Source organism: Bos javanicus, chromosome 5 (assembly GCF_032452875.1).
Source record: "Bos javanicus breed banteng chromosome 5, ARS-OSU_banteng_1.0, whole genome shotgun sequence".
In the NCBI taxonomy this organism is placed as follows: Eukaryota; Metazoa; Chordata; class Mammalia; order Artiodactyla; family Bovidae; genus Bos; species Bos javanicus.
In genome coordinates this window covers 116340490-116359653 of record NC_083872.1, presented here as the reverse complement: position 1 = coordinate 116359653, position 19164 = coordinate 116340490, and the positions used below count along the sequence as shown (strand labels likewise).

Sequence of the window (19164 nt, the reverse complement as noted above, 5' to 3'; positions counted from 1 at the left end):
CGGTGCAGTCAAATAAAATAAAACATGACACTCTTAAATAAACAAAATGACACCTGTGAGTGTGGGAGATGCACCCCTTGAACCGAGAGTCTAACTCGCAGGCCTTCATCCCTGGGTCCACAGCACTCAGAGGTGCTCTGGAGCCAGTCGGAGCGGAGCTGAGTGGACACGAATCCTCCTCATAGAAATACAGGAAGAGGTTTAATCAAGCTTTGTCTACAATGGAAAAATTCAGTTCAAACGGTACTTCTGGACCAAAGGGTGCATTTTTTTTTTTAAACAGATATGACTCTTCAAGGTAACTGCGCTTTACACATAAACGGTTCAGAGGAAAGGAAGGTGAATTTTTCCTTATCGACTTCCTGTATTAAACTGTGTGAAATAGTCTTCAGTGGCATGATTGGTACAGAGTTCCTTCATATGTTTTTTCCTGATAATAAAACAAGGAGAAAAAGAAATCAGCAAATGCCTGACTTCCTAAATGTTCTACTTTTTATTGGTGTCTTATCCCCAGGAGACACAATTCATCCCAGCACTACCGCTCGAGGGGAAGAAGGGGCATTTCGTCACTGCTGATTGGTTAGCCTGGCGTTCTGCAGTCCATGGGGTCGCTAAGAGTTGGACACGACTGAGCAACTGAACTGAACTGGCTGGTTAGCCTAGGGACCTGTGTGTGTGAGATGTGGGGACATCTTAGAATTCCATGATTGTAAAGACACTTGCTCCTCCCATTTGACTTCTGTGAGATGATCTCTTAATTCTCCCCATTTAGGCCCCCAAAGATGGAACCATCAGTCAACAGACATCTGATTGGAAAAAATACTGGTGGGTCCCCTCTGAATTCAAGCCAGAGCTTGAAGAATAGAGAGGTTAAAAAGTTAAATAATTGTGTTTTTAGTGACAGGTTCACCTACTGATCTGCACTTGACACTTTCTGTAGTTGGAAGTCTGAACTACTCCGGGGGCCTGTCCTTGGGGAAGAAGAGACTGCTGCTTCTCGGCAGCTCAGGAGCCCCTCCCTCTGCCTGGCGGGCCCTCCCTGCGGTGGGCAGCTGGCACTGTCGTCCCCTGTGTCTGGGCCACACGCCTCCTCCCGGAAGCCCACCTGGAGCCCTCCCCTGCGGCTCCCGGGCCCTCCGTGAACTCCGTCACCAGCGCCTGTGTCCGGGCCCGCTGGGCTTTGCCAGCGCCCAGGTGAGGACTGTCCAGGGACGGGTGTTTATGGAATGTGGGCACAGGGGAGCCTCAGTCCCTCCCTGGCCTGCGTGGGGACAGCTGGCTTCCTAGCTCTGAGCCCTTTCCCTGCTCCTCTTTACCGGGTGGCTGTGCCAGAGCTCCACTCACTGCTGCTACGGGGGTGGGGGGTGGCCTCTGGTAAAAGATACCCCTAGGTCCTGAGCCTGTGGGCGGGAAAGCTTCAGGGAAGGTGAGCCAGGGGTCCAGGAAAGGTCGGTGGTTGCTCCATGGGCCCTGCAGGACAGCAGCTCTCACCTCCCCTTTCCCCAGGCCTGGTGCCCTCGATGGTGCTCCCAGTTCCCAGCGCCCCCGCTCCCCCGCCCAGCACTCACTGCAGGAGCTGCTCCCTGGCCAGGCTGAGGTTGCTGCAGTCCAGGGCCCTGCGCAGGCCACGCTGCAGGCGCTGCTGCTGCTGCTCAAACAGCAAGGTGGCGCGAGCCTTCTGAATCCTCCGCCGGTCCCAGTCCATGTCTCGCTGGCGCTCTTCCTCCTGGAGCCTCTACGGAGAGGAGAGGGACTCACCACCGCCCATCCCCCAGCAGGAGAGCCCCAGAGGGGACTTCCCTGGTGGTCCGGTGGCCAAGGCTCTGAGCCCCCAATGCAGGGGGCCCGGCTCCAATCCCTGGGCGGGGAATTAAGGTCCCATGTGCCGCACTGAGCTCACATGGTGCAGTAAAGACCCTGCATGCCACGGCTAAGACCCAATGTAGCCAAATAAATAATATATATATATTTAAAAATCCCTGGCTGTGCTCTAATTAAAAAAAAAAGAAGAATTGGGAACGATAGAGGGGCATAGAAGCCCACACTAAGAGACAGAGTATTCTTAGCATGATCTCAAGTTTCCAAATTATGTCCTTGTATTCAAGAGGAGCCCAGGGGACGGGACACCAGAAGGCACGTGGGGGGATGGGAGAGGGGTCTTCTGAGTGTGAGATTTCACGTGGGATGTTTTCTTCTGTTTGTGTTTCTCTAGCTTCTTATTTGGCACCCCACTCTAGCACTCTTGCCTGGAAAATCCCATGGATGGAGGAGCCTGGTAGGCTGCAGTCCATGGGGTCATGAAGAGTCGGACACGACTGAGTGACTTCCCTTTCACTTTTCACTTTCATGCATTGGAGAAGGAAATGGCAACCCACTCCAGTGTTCTTGCCTGGAGAATCCCAGGGACGGGGGAGCCTGGTGGGCTGCCGTCTATGGGATCACACAGAGTTGGACACAACTGAAGTGACTTAGCAGCAGCAGCAGCAGCAGCTTCTTAATTTTCTACAGAGACTGAAATCAGACCAAAAATGCTCCTTTCGGGACAGATGGCCGACCTTCCTTGCCAGGCAGTCTGGCTGAACTACCGTTGTGAAGGGCAGAGCCGGGCTTGGCGAAGGTGGCCATGTCCCCTGCATCCTGATGCCAGCCTTAGGCTCCTCCCACTTTGGGCTAACTCCCCTGCCTCACCCCCTGGCTGCCGTCTGTTTCCCCTCTCAAGGTGAGGTGCCCAACCTGCTCCCCATCTCCTGGTCCAGGCCACTGTCCCTCCCTCTCCCCGTGCCCGTCTGCTGGGAAGCTCACACCAACCACAGCATCACATGGAGCGTGGCTGTCATCTGCGGACCCCGTGGGAGCCTCACCCATCCTCTGCAGGTCTGAGAACGTCTCCAAATCTCTTTCCTGTCGTGATTTCACGTCATTTCAACATACTCAGAGATGACCCTTTTCCTGATTCCCAGTGATTCTGCCTCTTCTCCAAAGATCCCCTTCCAGTCTCTCAGCCATCCCCCCCAGGGGGCAAATGATGCCCATGGTTCTCGAACTCTGGCGGGTATCAGAAGCCCTGGCGGGGAGGGGGCACTTGCTGAGTGTTTCGGTTCAGTAGGCCTGGCGAGGGCCTGAGAATCTCCATCGCTCTTGAGTTCCTAGGTGCGGCTGGTCCAGACGGCCTGCTTTGGGAACCTCTGCTTTCACCCTGTCGTTGCCAATACCATCCCCGTCCGGAGTCTCATCTTGGAGTCCCATCTACCGCAGTGAGGACCTGGCCCTCTTTCTCCACACCCTCATTCCCACGAGGTTCCCCCACACTGTGACTGCCAGTCTGCAGACTCGACACCTCTCAATGGCCCCTTGAACTCCATGTGTCTTCCTCCTCGTTCAGCCCAGCGTCCACAGCTGACACCCCTTGGCAGACACCTGGGCACCCTGAGCCTCCCACCTGGTCCCATTTGCCAGGCAAGCTCTGACCATCATTGAGTTCCAGCTCTCCCATGATAGGCAAGCATGGCCCTACTCAAGGGTTGCTTCAAGTGCATGACCAGGACTCAAAGTGGGGGGCTGGGGGGGCTGGGGCTGCCCGGCCACTCGCCCCTTCCCCTTTCCAGATGACCTTGGAGCACTTTTGTTCCTGCAAAACTCCTACCCCTCACCCTCAGCTGCTGACCACTCTCCTATTTCGCCAGGAAATAGAGGCTCCAGAGAAGCCCCTCAAGGCAATACAGCCCTACCCACCCCTCACCCTGTGGCTGCAGTCAAGGCCGTGGTCCGTGCAGTTTCTGCCCCCACAGAGAGAATCCTCTCCCCAGGTGACTCCCTCCACCTTCAGACCTTTGTTTCAAGGTCATGAGTCCCATGATGACCCTCCTCACTCCCAGCCTTCTCAGCCCCCCTACCCCAGCCTCCTCCCCTGCCCAGCACCCAGCACCTGTGGGATCACTCCACTCTTGTCCTCCCCCACAAATGGAACATAGACTCCTGAGGGCAGCTTCTGGGCCCAGTGTGACAGCGGCTGTAACTAGATGCTCCAGGAAGGCGGGAGGGAGCACAGAGCCATGTCTGAGGGCTGGGGCGGGTGGAGAGGGGTGGTGGTGGAGAGAACAGTGGGGGGCTGAGGGCTTGGGGAAGGGGGAGGGGACAGGCACCAGCTTCTCCTGGACTTGGTGTTTCTGCACCAGGCGGATCTCCTCCAGCTGCTCCTGGCTCATGCCCTTCCAGCGGTCGGGCACCACGCGATGCGGCCCGAAGGAGCTGGCTGCCTGCTGCGGGTTCTCCGAGAGCAGGTCCCCACGCAGCATGTTGGAGATCTCGGCTAGGTTGTCCTCCTGTTCTTGTTTTCTCTCTTGAATTTTCTTTTCCGCTGACTCCAGGGCCTGCGCAGGGGAAGATATTAAGGATAATGCCCTGAAGGGGCTTCCCTGGTGGCTCAGACAGTAAAGAATCCACCTGCCATGCGGGAGACCAGGGTTCCATTCCTGGGTCAGGAAGATCCCCTTGAGGAGGGCATGGCAACCCACTCTAGGATTCTTGCCTGGAGAATCCCATAGACAGAAGAGCATGGTGGGCTACGGTCCCTGGGGTTGCAAAGAGCCGGACACGATTGAGCAACTCAACATGTTGTCTGAGTGAGCCTGGTGGGACTGAAGCGCAGGCTGGGAAACCTTGCAGGGGCCCTTGAAGGAAGAATGTGCTAAACAGGGCTCCTGGGCGGGTGGGGGGAGACTTATCAGGTATGGACGGGGGAGGTCCCTGGACCCCTGGCTGCCTGGGCGATGCTGGGCGAGTGGGCTGGGCTCAGAGGATCACTACCAGTTGGTCACGTGCACAATCCTGGCAGGTCTGTCTGCAGCGATTTGCCAAAGCAGGGAGCGGCCGCCCCCCATTAGGCAGCCATCTCCCCTCGGCTTGGCCTCACCCACCCCCAGGACAGGGCTGTGAACCCTTCCCTGTGGTCCTGGTCACCCTGGGCCAGCGGCAGGCCACAAAGAACCGCCAACCAAGTGATTTGCAGAAGTGGTGATTTCTAAAAGGTGTTCCTACTGCCCGGCAACCTCAGCCCCTGAGACAAATAAATTCCTGGTCAAATCCCTGCTTACATGAAGGCGATGGGTAGAAGGGACAGGCCCTGGCTGTGTGACCTTTAGCTAGACAGCTTGCCTCTCGGCTACAGTTATTTCTCCATCAAGTCAAGTCAAGGATGAAACCAGTTCTCTCTAATATCGGACAGATGGGGCACTTTGCTAGCCCTCACATAGCAGGGACTAACAAGGAGGCCAGCCTGACTATATTACATAAGTGCATGCTTTGTGATTGGGCAGGTCTGGTTTGAATACTGGACTTCTAATATTTGGAAGTCCAGTGTTTACATCTGCCAAAGCAAATCAGATTAGTACTCAGCTGTCTCTAAGAAAGTCAATTCCTCCCTCTGAGCCTGTTTCTTGATCAATTGAGTTCATGGTGCCTCTCCGACAGGGCCGTTGAACACAGTGACTAATAAGATCAGATGACTGTTGCAGAGATTAAAAAAAAACATATTCTGGGAGTCCAGCAGTGGCGTAGTGGTGAGGATTCCTGGGCTTTCACTGCCATTGTCTGGGTTCAGTCAGGGAACTGAGATCCTGCAAGCCATGTGACATGGCCAAAAAAAAAAAAAATAACCATGGCTATCACTGATGCGCTGAGAATGCTGGGACACCCAGGGAGGTGGCTGTGTGTCTTCCCTCCCCTCCAGACAGGCCTGGGGTATACACCTGGTTCTTGTTGAATTCTTTCACAGTTGCACAAACCGCCTTCCTGGTGGCGGTTTTCAGATTCTGTAAGTGCTTGGCTGTCTCGTCAAACTGCAGCCTTGTCTTCAAGTAGAGATCCTCTGAAAGGAAGAAAAATACAGTCAAAGTGTGTGTGCCTGCCCAGGGCTCCTTCCCAGATGTGCAGAGCGCCCTGTGGAGCGTTGTTTCTGGGTCCGCTTCTCATCACGCGCCCATCAGAAGAAGGGGGGTGCAATGGAAGGCTCATGGGAGACACAGATGAGTTAACTCAAGCCAAGCTCTTAGACAAGTGCCTGGCAGTGCTGGCAATCATCACTGTAGCCTGGTAATGTCTACAGACACGACTGAGCACACTTATCTGGGTACCAAAGGAGAAGGGCTTAGGGGGCAGCGTAGTAGGAGATAAGGTCAGACTGTGAAGGCCTTGCTGGTACTTGAAATAAATTTGGTTTTTATTGAGTAAGTGTGTTAGTCGCTCAGTCGAGTCTCTGTGACCCTATGGACTATAGCCCATCAGGCTCCTCTGTCCATGGAGTTCTCCAGGCAAGAATACTGGAGTGGGTTGCCATGCCTTCTCCAGGGGATCTTCCTGACCCAAGGATCAAACCTGAGTCTCCCAGATTGCAGGCGTATTCTTTACCAACTGAGACAATCATTAATGAGTAAAGTAAGAAGCTATTGGTTTTGAACAAAGGATCCCACTTAATTTTTTATTTTTGGCCATGCTGAGTCATATGGGATCTTAGTTCCCCGACCAGGGATTTAAGCCATGTCCCCTGCATTGGGAACATGGAATCGAAACCACTGGACCACCAGGGAAGTAGCAGCTTTATGTGTGTGTGTATATATATATATATATATATATATATATATATATATATATATATATATATATTTGCCTTGGCACGTGGGATCTTCACTGTGGCAAGCAGGCTCTAGAGCTCACAGGCTCAGCAGTTGCCACGCAGGCTTAGTTGTGCCATGGCATGTGGGATCTTAGCTTCCCTGCCAAGGATCAAACCTGCATCCCCTGCACTGGATGTCAGATTCTCAACCACTGGGCTACCAGGGAAGTCCCTCAGCAGTTTAACTTTTTAACAGGATCATTCTGGCTATTGGGCTGAGAAGAGAGTGTAGGGAGGCAAGGGCAGAAGCTGGGGGGCCAGTTAGAGGTTATTTCGGTGATCCGTTGGGATGTGCTGGCCTTTGAGTCTACTGGTAGTGGTGGAGGTAGTGACGGTGGTCGGAACTCGGGATGACTTGCTGCAGGAGTGCGTGCGGCATCGGAGAGAAAGGAAGGAGTCAGGAGGGCTTGCTTTGGGCTGGAGCAACGGGAAGAACAGAGCTCCCATCGATGGAGGTGGACGGTCAGGTTCAGGGGATGATCCAAGTGTCTTACTGGACATGAACTGACCCAGGCTAGACCTATGTCTTTCCCACTGTCTTCCCAGCAGGCTGTGAGCACACTGAGGGTCAGACCAGTGCTGAGTTACCCTGGGCGCCAGGACCCCACGGGCGCCCTGACACACCACAAGCTCAGAAAGTGTTTCCTGCGTGATGGACGTGTGACTAAAGACGTCCAAATCCTGAAACACAGGTTCTGATGTCTCTTTGTTTGGCCATGTGGCTAAAGTAGCCTATTAGTGAGGCTTAAGAGACAAAAATGAAACAAGAAAAAAACAAAACTGGGGTTGATTTGTTACAGTACTGAGACCCACTTGTCTTCTGCTGTTACCTGCACATTTTTGGTTCTCCCGGCCAATCATCCGTTCCTTTTGCTGTTGCAGGGACCATTCCCTGTTTTGTTCCTCTTGGAATTTCTTCCTCAGATGGAAGTTTAAATCCTCCCCCATGAATTTCTGCATTCCTGATATTGTATTCCGAGCATCATAATCTGACTGCCGGGCCGGACGATCCTTCTTAAGGGCCAGGGGGTCAGAGAGGTCAAATTCACGGCGCGTTTCCGGCCTCTGAAAGCTCTGCTGGAAATCATTGATAGCTTTACAGAGATTTTTCCTATCTCTCCTTTCCCGGTTTTCTGATAGGCATGCGATCTTGTCATTTTGTCTCATTACAGCAGCTAGAAAAGATACAGCATATTCATTAGCAAAAGATTCAGAGGAAAGAAAGAAATTTGAATCTCCCCCAAAAAATAATTTTTAGTGATTCTAAGAGTCATCCAACTCTCCCAAAGGTTAACACAACCATTAAGGGTTCGAATTCTGAATATAAAAAAGCACCTACAAATCAACTTTAAAACAAACAACCTAAGCACAAAGGGGCAAAGGAAGGGAAAAGGCACATCACTACAGAGCAACCTGAGTGATCAATGAGCGTGCGAAAAGAGCATCAACCATTCGAGATGGGAAACATCCAATGAACTGAAGAAACATTTTAAAACGCTGAAAATAGCAGGTATTAGGAAGGATGTGGAGAAACGTAGAGGTTTCTCATTTACTGCTTGTGAGAGTGTAACTTGGTACTTTTATAACCATGGAAAGCAACTTGCCAACATCCCCTGAAACTGAAAATGCGCACATCCTAGGACCTGTCAATGCCAGGTCCAGGTCCACCAGGAACATGAGCATTGAGACACAGTGCAGGAGAGTCACTAACATTGTTTGCAATTATTTAAAAAACAAAAACATCTAAATCAGCCACCAGCAGAGGAATAAAGAAACTGTGGTTAAAATTCATAGAAGAAAATATCATAAAGCAATTAAAATGAATATTCTGTATGGAGATCACCTGTAAGTTCCCAAAATAGGTTGTTGAATTTCTTAAATGTTGCAAAAGGATACATTCAATATATCTTTTATGTAAAAATGTAAAACACACACACAAATTTTATATTGTCATGGATAAGCCTACATGAGGTGTACAAGCACAGAAACATACATGGGAATGATCACACCTCCGAGGAGGGGAGAAGAGGAAAATGGGAAGACGGAGGAGAGCTTTAACTACTTCTGTGTAATATTTAATTCTCAAAAATCATTCTTAATATAAGATATCTAAAGCCAGGTTGGCAAAATGTTCACATCTAGTCTGGTGGTGGGTATATGTATGTCTGTCGCATCATTTCTGTAAGTTTGAATTACTTTTGTAAAAAATTTTATTGAAGTATAATTGATTTACATTGCTGTGTTAGTTTCTGCTGTACAGCAAAGTGATTCAGTTATATATATATATATATTCTTTTTCATATTCTTTTCCATTATGGTTTATCACAGGTTTCAATTACTTTTACACTACAATTTTAAAAGAAAATATGAAACACTATAAAGAAGAAAAGACCCTGATGCTGGGAAAGATTGAGAGCAGAGAGAGAGTGGGGTGGCAGAGGATGAGATGGTCGGATGGCATCACTGACTCAATGGACATGAATTTGAGCAGACTCTGGGAGATAGTGAAGGATGAGGAGGCCTAGCACATTGCAGTCCGGGGGTCACAGAGTCAGACACGACTGAGCGACTGAAACGAGCTGATGAAGAAGAAAGTAAACTTCATTCCTCATGCCATCTCTCCAAATTTACCACTGCTCACATTTTGGTATAGTTCCTTTGTGTCTTTTTCTAAACATATTTTTATATATTTTTAACATATATATTTATATATTTAAACTTAATTGATGACCCATTGTACATATAATTTTGTATCCTTTTTTTCTATTAAAAAAATCCTTATGGTGCTTTAAAAGACATTGTTGGACATAACTGACATTTCTTAGTCAGTAGGTCCTCATCCTCAGAACACTACTTAATTTTCATAACTATTTGAGAATCTGACCCACAAGCCAGAACACTTTTACTTGAACCATGGCTGGTTCTGAGTCAGCTCTGGGCTGTGGGCTCAAGAGTGTGTGTTGTCTACTGTTACCAACTGTCCCTGGTAGAAGGTCTTGAGCTTTTGGCAGAGAATATGTGTGTGTATGAGGTTTTTCATACCTAGTTTTTAAAGAAAACAGAGAAAAATATACATGTCCACTCACAATATATATCCTACTCATAGAATTCAATAGCTAATTTTCAAGTGTGGAAGAATTGGTGCATTAAGTTAACTGAGCACAAGAAACTAGAGTGTGAAAACGACAAGGCTTTACATACATGAGGAATGTGACGTGGGTCTAAAGCCCTGAACCACTCAATGGCCACTCAGAGAATGCTCACCAAAGGCTTCATCTCTCGCTTTTTCAGTTGCTGCTTTTATGTTCTGGTCACAAACCTGAGCATCCCAGGCCGTGGTGTCACTCTGGGAAAGGAAAACAATGGGAGAGAATAAGAGCCAGACAATTTTATTCAGTTGATAACAATCGTACTTATCTTTTTATAAACCAAATCGTCTCATACCCGAATGCCCTTGTGTGCCTCTGTTGGTTCTTCAGCCTGTCTTAACTTTCCCTAGAGCTTCCTTCTCCCTTTGTTAGTCAGTAGGTCCTCATCCTCAGAACACTACTTAAGCATCACCTCCTCCAGGAAGCCCTCTCTGCTTTCCTCTCCCAGCCCTAGTTGCGTTGACTTCCCTGCATTATAATGTGACCATTTTAACGCCTGCCTTGTCCATTGGGCTATCAACTTCACAAGGTCAAGGATCGTCTTATCCCTCATCTCCAAGGCCTGGCTCAGGTTTGCCACAAAATAAGAACTCTCTCTACTGTCATTTGTCTGTTAAATGGACTGGAGGAAGTCCCTGGCAATGTAGAAAGTCTGGCTCAGAGAGAGGAGAACCGCATTCCAGTCTCTGGCCACTAACTCCAGGTAAGCTCGCTCCCCGCTGCAGGACTCAATTTGCCTGTCTGGCAAGTGACAGGGAGCAATTTTCGGTCTTGTTATGAGGCCTCCCTCATTCTCCGAAAACTCAATACGTGGAACAGTTCTTCCCGGCAAAGCTTGGAGCCGTCCGCAGCTGTGCCTGGATCAAAAGTTTCATTCCAACAGTTCATCATCTCTTGTTGCTCGCTGCTCGCCTCTCTTGTTTCCCCCGCCCCCTTGTCCCCCTCCCCTCCCCCACCATTCCCTCCTGGCTCCTCTCCCTTCCGATCCGGAGGGTCTCACCCCAATGATCCTGTTCCTGGCGTTGAAAATTCGTTTCTGCCTGACCAGCTCCGCATGTCTTCTTTTGGCCAGGACAAAGTCCTCCTTCAGGTCCTTGGGCTGTGCTACCTCCATGACTGCGAATTGCTAAGAAATTCTAAAAGGTTTCAAAAACATGCGAGATTAAAAGAAAATACAACAAAAATAAAACAAGCTTTAGCCCAGCGCGGCTGGCTCCCCAGGAGTCCGGGCAGGTGGGAAAGCCTGCCCAAGAGGCTTTCAATCGGCCTTCTCTCACTGCCCCAGAGGCATGGAGTCTCGGTTTCCTCGGAAACGTAAACAACTCCGGTTGCTAAGAAACAGCACAGCGCTCGTGTTCTCGCTTTCTTCTCGCGAGACCGCACGAGGCGCTTCCCGCGCTTTTCCCGCCAGCGTGTGAGAACGCAGCTGAGGCTCGGAGAGCGCAGCCATGAGCCGTTTGGAAGTGCTGTTTGTGGAGAACTTTAAGTCGTGGCGGGGCCGCCAGGTCATAGGCCCCTTCAAGAGGTTCACCTGCATCATCGGCCCCAACGGCTCCGGTAACTCGGGACCTAGAATGTCTTCTCCCGCCGCAGTCGGCCAAGCCGCTTCTTGCCTGAGGAAACATGAGGGAGGCCTCAAGGCCTGGACTCAGGCTCGACCCTCGCCACCCACCTCAGGGACGGGGTGGGATGCAGGATGGGGTGGGAAGCGACCCTCAGACTCCGTCCAGGGCGGGTTGGAAGTGGCAGGAGCCTCCTCTCGCCGTCCACCTGGCCAACCGTCACCCTCTGCCCCGGCTCCCCGACCGCACCCGCAGGGGCCTGACCCTCGCCCGCTGCCCGGCCCCCCGACACTCAGACCCACTGCCCCAGCTCCCCGACCCTCAGACCGCACCCCAGGGGCCTGACCCACTGCCCCAGCTCCCCGACCCTCAGACCGCACCCCAGGGGCCTGACCCTTGCCCCAGCTCCACGACCCTCAGACCGCACCCCCAGGGGTCTGACCCTCGCCTCAGCTCCACGGCCCTCAGATGCACCCCCAGGAGCCTGACCCTCGCCCGCTTCCCCAGCTCCCTGACCCTTAGACCGCACCTCCAGGGGCCTCACCCTCACCCTCGCCCCAGCTCCCTGGCCCTCAGACAGTACCCCTGGGAGCCTGGCCCTCACCCGCTGCCCCAACTCCATGATCCTCAGACCCCACCCAGGCCAGACCCCCGCCCTGCAGCCCCAGCCCCAGGGTTCCACCCTGGACTCTCCTCTCCTTCACCCCTGCTCCTCTGCCCTGTGGGTTCCTCCTCTTGCCCTTAGTCGTGGTTGCTTTCCTCTATATCCCCTTCTCTTTCTCATCTAAAAAGACATAATGGGAGCGAGATCGGGAGGAAGACATTGGTTTCAAGGGGCTGGAACAAACATTTGGATCCAAGGAACCTTCGCAGGAATATTATGGAAATGACTGCAATAATTGAGCTTTCCCCAAATTCCTGGTACCCTTCTTTTTGTTTAATCCTCACAAATGCATATAATTCCCATTTTACAGTGGAGGAAACTGAGGTTCAGAGGGTCCAGATGACTTTCCAAGATTGCCCAGTAAGTGGCAGAGTCTGGCCTGGAATTGGGGCCTGGCCAGGTTCACCTTGGCTCCATGATTGGAAAGAGTGGGTTAATGACCCAAAGCAGGTGGGAGTAAGCTCTAAAACAATAGTGACCTTGAGATTTTTCCCAAATCTGGAGACTCCAATTTGGCTTTCTCAGTCCAGATTTCCTTTCTTAGCTCAGAAACCTTTTTTGAGTTGAAGGAGACCTGTTGACTCAGTAAATTAATTTATATGACAGATAGGAATAGGACACTTAAATGTGTGCTTTCTGGGCACACCAAATCTGGAATATAATTATTGTGGAAGTGTTGTAAAATTTCTGTTGCATTTTAAAAACAGCTGTTGTTTAAGATTTTCTTTTGCACTTAGTATATGTGAAAGAATGTGCTTAGTTACTCAGTCGGCCTCTTTGCAACCCCGTGGACTGTAGCCCACCAGGCTCCTCTGTCCATGGGGATTCTCCAGGCAAGAAACTGGAGTGGGTTGCTATGCCCTCCTCCAGGGGATCTTCCTGACCCAGAGATTGAGCCCAGGTCTCCCACATTCCAGGCAGATACTTTACTGTCTGATCACCAGGGAAGCCCACATGAAAGAATACCTGAGCTTAGATGTATTCACACATTTGATTTCCTTGCCTCTTCTCTGTAATGTATTTCCTCATTTTCCCTTTACTCTATCAGAAAACATTGAAAAAATGATTACTGTAATCACTCCTGCATTGTTATCCTGACTCCACTCATTTATCAGGAAGTTACTGAGCCCACCACCAGGTGATTTTCACCTTTTAACTGATGATTATGTGAAGGGTTGCTCAATTCCGTTTTGCATTTCCAGTGGTGTGATACTTGGAATGAGTGTTTGTACAAAGTCTTGAACTCCACTCAGTACACTTAAACTGAGCTCAAGTGTATTTTTATATGGTTAAGGGCCTTTTGTATTTCTCATTCTCTGAGTTGAACTGAACTGAACTGATTCTCTGAGTTGCCCTTTTATGTTCTTTGCCCATTTTTCTGGTGGCTTATCTTAGAAATCTTTCTAAAACATATCTGAAAAAGTCACTGCTATTCCTGAAATCCTTTGTAGCTTCCTGTAATCTTCAGCATCAAGTTTAGTTTCTCTCTTTTCATTCCCGACCTTGCAAGCTTTGTTCCATCTCTGTATATTCAGTTCAGTTCTGTTCAGTTTCTCAGTTGTGTCCTACTCTTTGTGACCCCATGGACTTCAGCATGCCATGCTTCCCTGTCCATCACCGACTCCGGAGCTTGCTCAAACTCATGCCCATTGAGTTGGTGATGCCATCAAACCATCTCATCCTCTGTCATCCCCTTCTCCTCCTGCCTTCAATCTTACCCAGCATCAGGGTCTTTTCAAATGAGTCAGCTCTTTGGCATCAGGAGGGCAAAGTATTGGTGTTTCAGCTTCAGCATCAGTCCTTCCAATGAATATTTAGGACTGATTTCCTTTAGGATGGACTGGTTGGATCTTGTAGTCCAAAGAACTCTGTATCAGTACTTACCCTCTTCTTCCTATAATGTGCTAAATTGCTTCAATCTGTCTGACTCTCTGCAGTCCTATGGACTGTAACCTGCCAGGCTCCTCTGTCCATGGGATTCTCCAGGCAAGAATACTGGAGTGGGTTGCCATGGGGGACCTTCCTAACCCAGGGATCAAACCAGAGTTTCTTATGTCTCCTGCATTGGCAGGCAGGTTCTTTACCACTAGTGCCACCTGGGAAGTCCATTCCTAATAGAGTGGTACCTTGCTTTCCCAGTTGTACCAGTGATCAGGCTGTTCTCTTTTCCTGTAACGGTTATGTCTACCTTCAGCATCGCTTCCCCAAACTTCTACTTCCTCTTTAAAATTTAGCCCAGAAGTGTCTCCTGCAAAGCCTACTCAGAGTCTCCAGTAATTAGTGCTGCTCTTAAGTGTTTCATAGTTCTTTGTGTATTAATTTTAGCTTATAACTTATTGTAGTAAGTTATAATTTCCTGCTTTTAGTGGGAAGAGTATAGATTTTGGAATTAGACACCTAACCCCAAAATATGATTGTTTGAGCATCTGGTTTTTTATTTATGAAATGAGGTTCAATGAAAATTGATAATATTCCCCACTGTAAGCACCTTAGGGGAAAATCCTACATACTGTTTCTTTTTAGCCTCAGTAATTAGGAGAATGCCTGATTAATAGGTGTTCCATAAATGTTTATAGAATGAAGGAATGAATTTGAAGAGGCAAGAGAGTGAATGCTGAGTCCAGCTAAGAGTCTTCTCAAAGTAAGGAGGGGTTGAAAAAGTAGAAGAATGGTAAGGAAGGAGAAGAATGGAAGAGATATGCAGAGTTGAAATCAGAAGGGACTTAGTAGCTGTTGGTAAGAGGGCTGCTGCTGCTGCTGCTAAGTCGCTTCAGTTGTGTTCGACTCTGTGCGACCCCATAGACAGCAGCCCAACCAGGCTTCCCAGTCCCTGGGATTCTCAAGGCAAGAACACTGGAGTGGGTTGCCATTTCCTTCTCCAATGCATGAAAGCGAAGAGTGAAAGTGAAGTCACTCAGTCGTGTCCGACTCTTAGCGACCCCATGGACTGTAGCCCACCAGGCTCCTCCATCCGTGGGATTTTCCAGGCAAGAGTACTGGAGTGGGGTGCCATTGCCTTCTCCGTGGTAAGAGGGCAGAGGAGTGCAAAAATTGGGGTTTTGAGATGGGAGAGTGATATTGTAATTTTTATATCTTTGAATACTTGGTTCATCATCAAGTGATAATAGTCTAAAATATTACTCTTCCAGAATTATTTTCCTGATGTTGATTTTGAGTTATTTATAGCAGAGGTTCCTGCTCTGACCATTACAAAGCTTAACTTGGTTGGTTCATTCATTCATTCATTTTTGTCAATAGGTGGTCTCCTTTACTGCAGTCAGATTCTTTACTAAATGACCGTCAGATTCTTTACTAAATGACCTACCAAGGAAGTCCCTACTCAAATGTTTCTTGATCCTATCAGAAGTTACCTCTCCCAGTTACCTTCTGTTTCATCCCTCAGTTTGTTTCCTCACCAATACTTACTATAATATATAATTCCTGTTTATTTATTGTTTGACCTCTTAGTAGATTATAACATTCATTAGACAAGGTTGTTATCTTGTTCGTTTACTGTATCCTTATGACCTAGGACACAAAAGAATTAATGTAATAAATGAGTTTGGATTCAGTTAAGTTTAGTCGCTTAGTCATGTCCGACTCTTAGCGACCCTGTGAACTGCAGCACACCAGCCCACCCTGTCCATCACCAACTCCCTGAGTTTACCCAAACTCACGTCCATTGAGTCGGTGATGCCATCCAACCATCTCATCCTCTGTCGTCCCCTTCTCCTCCCGCCCTCAATCTTTCCCAGGATCAGGGTCTTTTCAAATCAGTCAGCTCTTCACATCAGGTGGCCAAAGTATTGGAATTTCAGCTTCAACATCAGTCCTTCCAGTGAACACCCAGGACTGATTTCCTTTAGGATGGACTGGTTGGATCTCCTTGAAATCCAAGGGACCCTGAAGAGTCTTCTCCAACACCACACTTAAAAAGCATCAATTCTTCGGTGCTCAGCTTTCTTTATAGTCCAACTCTCACATCTGTACATGACTACTGGAAAAACCATAGCCTTGACTAGACAGACCTTTGTTGACAAAGTAATGTCTCTGCTTTTTAATGTGCTGTCTAGGTTGGTCATAACTTTTCTTGCAAGGAGTAAGCATCTTTTAATTTCATGGCTGCACTCACTCTCTGCATTGATTTTGGAGCCCCCCAAAATTAAGTCAGCCACTGTTTCCATTGTTTCCCTATCTATTTGCCATGAAGTGATGGGACCGGATGCCATGATCTTAGTTTTCTGAATGTTGAGTTTTAAGCCAACTTTTTCACTCTCCTCTCTCACTTTCATCAAGAGGTTCTTTAGTTCTTCTTTGCTTTCTGCCATAAGCATGGTGTCATCTGCATATCTGAGGTTATTGCTATTTCCCCTGGCAGTGTTTCCAGCTTGTGCTTCATCCAGCCCAGCGTTTCTCATGATGTACTCTGCATAGAAAGAAGTTAAATAAGTAGGATGACAATATACAGCCTTGACATACTCCTTTTCCTATTTGGAACCAGTCTGTTGTTCCATGTCCAGTTGTAACTGTTGCTTCCTGACCTGGATACATGTTTCTCACATCTCTTTCAGAATTTTCCAGTTTATTGTGATCCACACAGTCAAAGGCTTTGGCATAGTCAATAAAGCCGAAATAGATGTTTTTCTGGAACTCCCTTGCTTTTTTAATGGTCCAGTGGATGTTGGCTATTTGATCTCTGGTTCTTCTGCCTTTTCTAAACCCAGCTTGAACATCTGGAAGTTCATGGTTCACGTATTGCTGAAGTCTGGCTTGGAGAATTTTGAGCATTACTTACTAGCTTGTGAGATGAGTGTAATTGTGCTGTAGTTTGAGCATTCTTTGGCATTGCCTTTCTTTGGGATTGGAATGAAAACTGACCTTTTCCAGTCCTGTGGCCACTGCTGAGTTTTCCAAATTTGCTGGCATATTGAGTGCATCACTTTCACAGCATCATCTTTTAGAATTTGAAAGAGCTCAACTGAAATTCCATCACCTCCACCAGCTTTGTTTGTAGTGATGCTTTCTAAGGCCCACTTGACTTCACATTCCAGGATGTCTGGCTCTAGGTCAGTGATCACACCATCGTGATTATCTGGGTCGTGAAGATCTTTTTTGTACAGTTGTTCTGTGTATTCTTGCCACCTCTTCTTAATATCTTCTGCTTCTGTTAGGTCCATACCATTTCTGTCCTTTATCGAGCCCATCTTTGCATGAAATGTTCCCTTGGTATCTCTGATTTTCTTGAAGAGATCTCTAGTCTTTCCCATTCTGTTGTTTTCCTCTATTTCTTTGCATTGATCTCTGAGGAAGGCTTCCTTATCTCTCCTTGCTATTCTTTGGAACTCTGCATTCAAATGGGTATATCTTTCCTTTTCTCCTTTGCTTTTGGCTTCTCTACTTCTCACAGCTATTTGTAAGGCCTCCTCAGACAGCTATTTTGCTTTTTTGCATTTCTTTTCCATGGGGATGGTCTTGATCCCTGTTTCCTGTACAATGTCACAAACCTTCGTCCATAGTTCATCAGGCACTCTGTCTATCAGATCTAATCCCTAGAATCTATTTGTCACTTCCACTGTATAATGGTAAGGGATTTGATTTAGGTCATAGCTGAATGGTCTAGTGGTTTTCCCTACTTTCTTCAATTTAAGTCTGAATTTGGCAATAAGGAGTTCATGATCTGAGCCACAGTCAGCTCCCGGTCTTGTTTTCGCTGACTGTATAGAGCTTCTCCATCTTTGGCTGCAAAGAACATAATCAATCTGATTTCGGTGTTGACCATCTGGTGATGTCCATGTGTAGAGTCTTCTCTTGTGTTGTTGGAAGAGGATGTTTCCTATGACCGGTGTGTTCTCTTGGCAGAACTCTGTTAGCCTTTGCCCTGCTTCATTCTGTACTCCAAGGCCAAATTTATCGTTACTCCAGGTGTTTCTTGACTTCCTGCTTTTGCATTCCAGTCCCCTATGATGAAAAGGACATCTTTTTTGGGTGTTAGTTCTAAAAGGTCTTGTAGGTCTTCATGGAACCGTTCAACTTCAGCTTCTTCAGCGTTACTGGTTGGGGCATAGACTTGGATTACTGTGATATTGAATGGTTTGCCTTGGAAAGAAACAGACATCATTCTGTCGTATTTGGGATTGCATCCAAGTACTGCATTTCGGACTCTTTTGTTGACTATGATGGCTACTCCGTTTCTTCTGAGGGATTTCTGCCCATAGTAGTAGATATTATGGTCTTCTAGTTAAATTCACCCATTCCAGTCCATCTTAGTTCGCTGATTCCTCGAATGCCGATGTTCACTCTTGCCATCTCTTATTTGACCACTTCCAATTTGCCTTAATTCATAGACCTAACATTCCAGGTTCCTATGCAATATTGCTCTTTACAGCATCGGACCTTGCTTCTATCACCAGTCACATCCACAACTAGGTATTGTTTTTGCTTTGGTTCCTTCCCTTCATTCTTTCTGGAGTTATTTCTCCACTGATGTCCAGTAGCATATTGGACACCTACTGACCTGGGGAGTTCATCTTTCAGTGTCTATCTTTTTGCCTTTTCATACTGTTCATGGGGTTCTCGAAGCAAGAATACTGAAGTGGTTTGCCATTCCCTTCTCCAGTGGACCACATTCTGTCACACCTCTCCACCATGACCCACCCATCTTGGGTGGCCCCACATGGCATGGCTTAGTTTCATTGAATTAGACAAGCTGTGGTCCATGTGATCAGATTGGCTAGCTGTCTGTGATTGTGGTTTCCATCTGTCTGCCCTCTGATGCCCTCTCTCAGTGCCTACCATCTTACTTGGGTTTCTCTTACCTTCGACCTGGGGTCTCTCTTCATGGCTGCTCCAGTGGAGTGCAGCCGCTGCTCCTTACCTTGGACGTGGGTGGGGAAGAATTTATTTTAGGCAGATTTTAAATAAGGATTGATAACACTAATTTCTGTTTAATTCTGTTATCATCAGACTTAATAACTTCAGTTAATGTTCTGTATATGTAACCTACATATGCTCAGGTGGTAAAGAATCCACCTGCAATGCAGGAAACCCCTGTTCAATTCCTGGGTGGGAAAGATCCCCTGCAGAAGGAATAGGCTACCCACTCCAGTATTCTTGGACTTC

The 19164-nt window shown here is 48.1% G+C and overlaps 2 protein-coding genes and 1 long non-coding RNA gene across 5 annotated transcripts in view; 2 read left to right on the top strand and 1 right to left on the bottom strand.

The window, feature by feature from the left end:
* Window positions 1–182: 182 nt before the first annotated feature.
* RIBC2 (RIB43A domain with coiled-coils 2) lies at window positions 183–11130 on the bottom strand. 2 transcript variants are annotated; one of them, XM_061418840.1, is made up of 7 exons: window positions 10820–11130; window positions 9935–10016; window positions 7501–7845; window positions 5748–5866; window positions 4143–4370; window positions 1569–1735; window positions 183–430 (listed from the first exon to the last, which is right to left on the bottom strand). In XM_061418840.1, the coding sequence occupies exons 1-7, from the start codon at window positions 10931–10933 to the stop codon at window positions 352–354; spliced, it is 1134 nt and encodes a 377-aa protein (XP_061274824.1). In that variant the 5' UTR covers window positions 10934–11130; the 3' UTR covers window positions 183–351. The 2 variants fall into 2 exon arrangements, with proteins under 2 accessions (XP_061274824.1, XP_061274825.1); XM_061418841.1 differs by lacking the exon at window positions 183–430 and adding an exon at window positions 475–667 and having other exon boundaries at window positions 10820–11120.
* LOC133248525 (uncharacterized) lies at window positions 661–2012 on the top strand. Its single transcript, XR_009736742.1, has 2 exons — window positions 661–825; window positions 941–2012. It is a non-coding gene; the product is annotated as an uncharacterized LOC133248525 (long non-coding RNA).
* Window positions 11131–11200: 70 nt separating the features above from the next.
* Window positions 11201–19164, top strand: part of SMC1B (structural maintenance of chromosomes 1B) — an 82283-nt gene continuing 74319 nt past the window's right edge. The window contains exon 1 of one of the 2 annotated variants that reach the window (XM_061418839.1): window positions 11201–11376. In XM_061418839.1, the coding sequence (XP_061274823.1) occupies window positions 11268–11376 (109 nt within the window). In that variant the 5' untranslated portion in view covers window positions 11201–11267. The remainder of the gene's footprint in view (window positions 11377–19164) is intronic. The other variant, XM_061418838.1, reaches the window with a different exon arrangement.

Excerpts from the sequence above, each read along its gene's own strand:
- RIBC2 (XM_061418840.1), bottom strand. The coding sequence starts at position 10,933 with ATGGAGGTAGCACAGCCCAAGGACCTGAAGGAGGACTTTGTCCTGGCC. Across the intron at positions 1,736-4,142 it reads ACCAAGTCCAGGAGAAGCTG|AGGCTCCAGGAGGAAGAGCG; the intron begins GTGCCTGTCCCC and ends TCCTCTCCGTAG. Across the intron at positions 431-1,568 it reads GCCAGGGAGCAGCTCCTGCA|GAAAAAACATATGAAGGAAC; the intron begins GTGAGTGCTGGG and ends TTTTATTATCAG.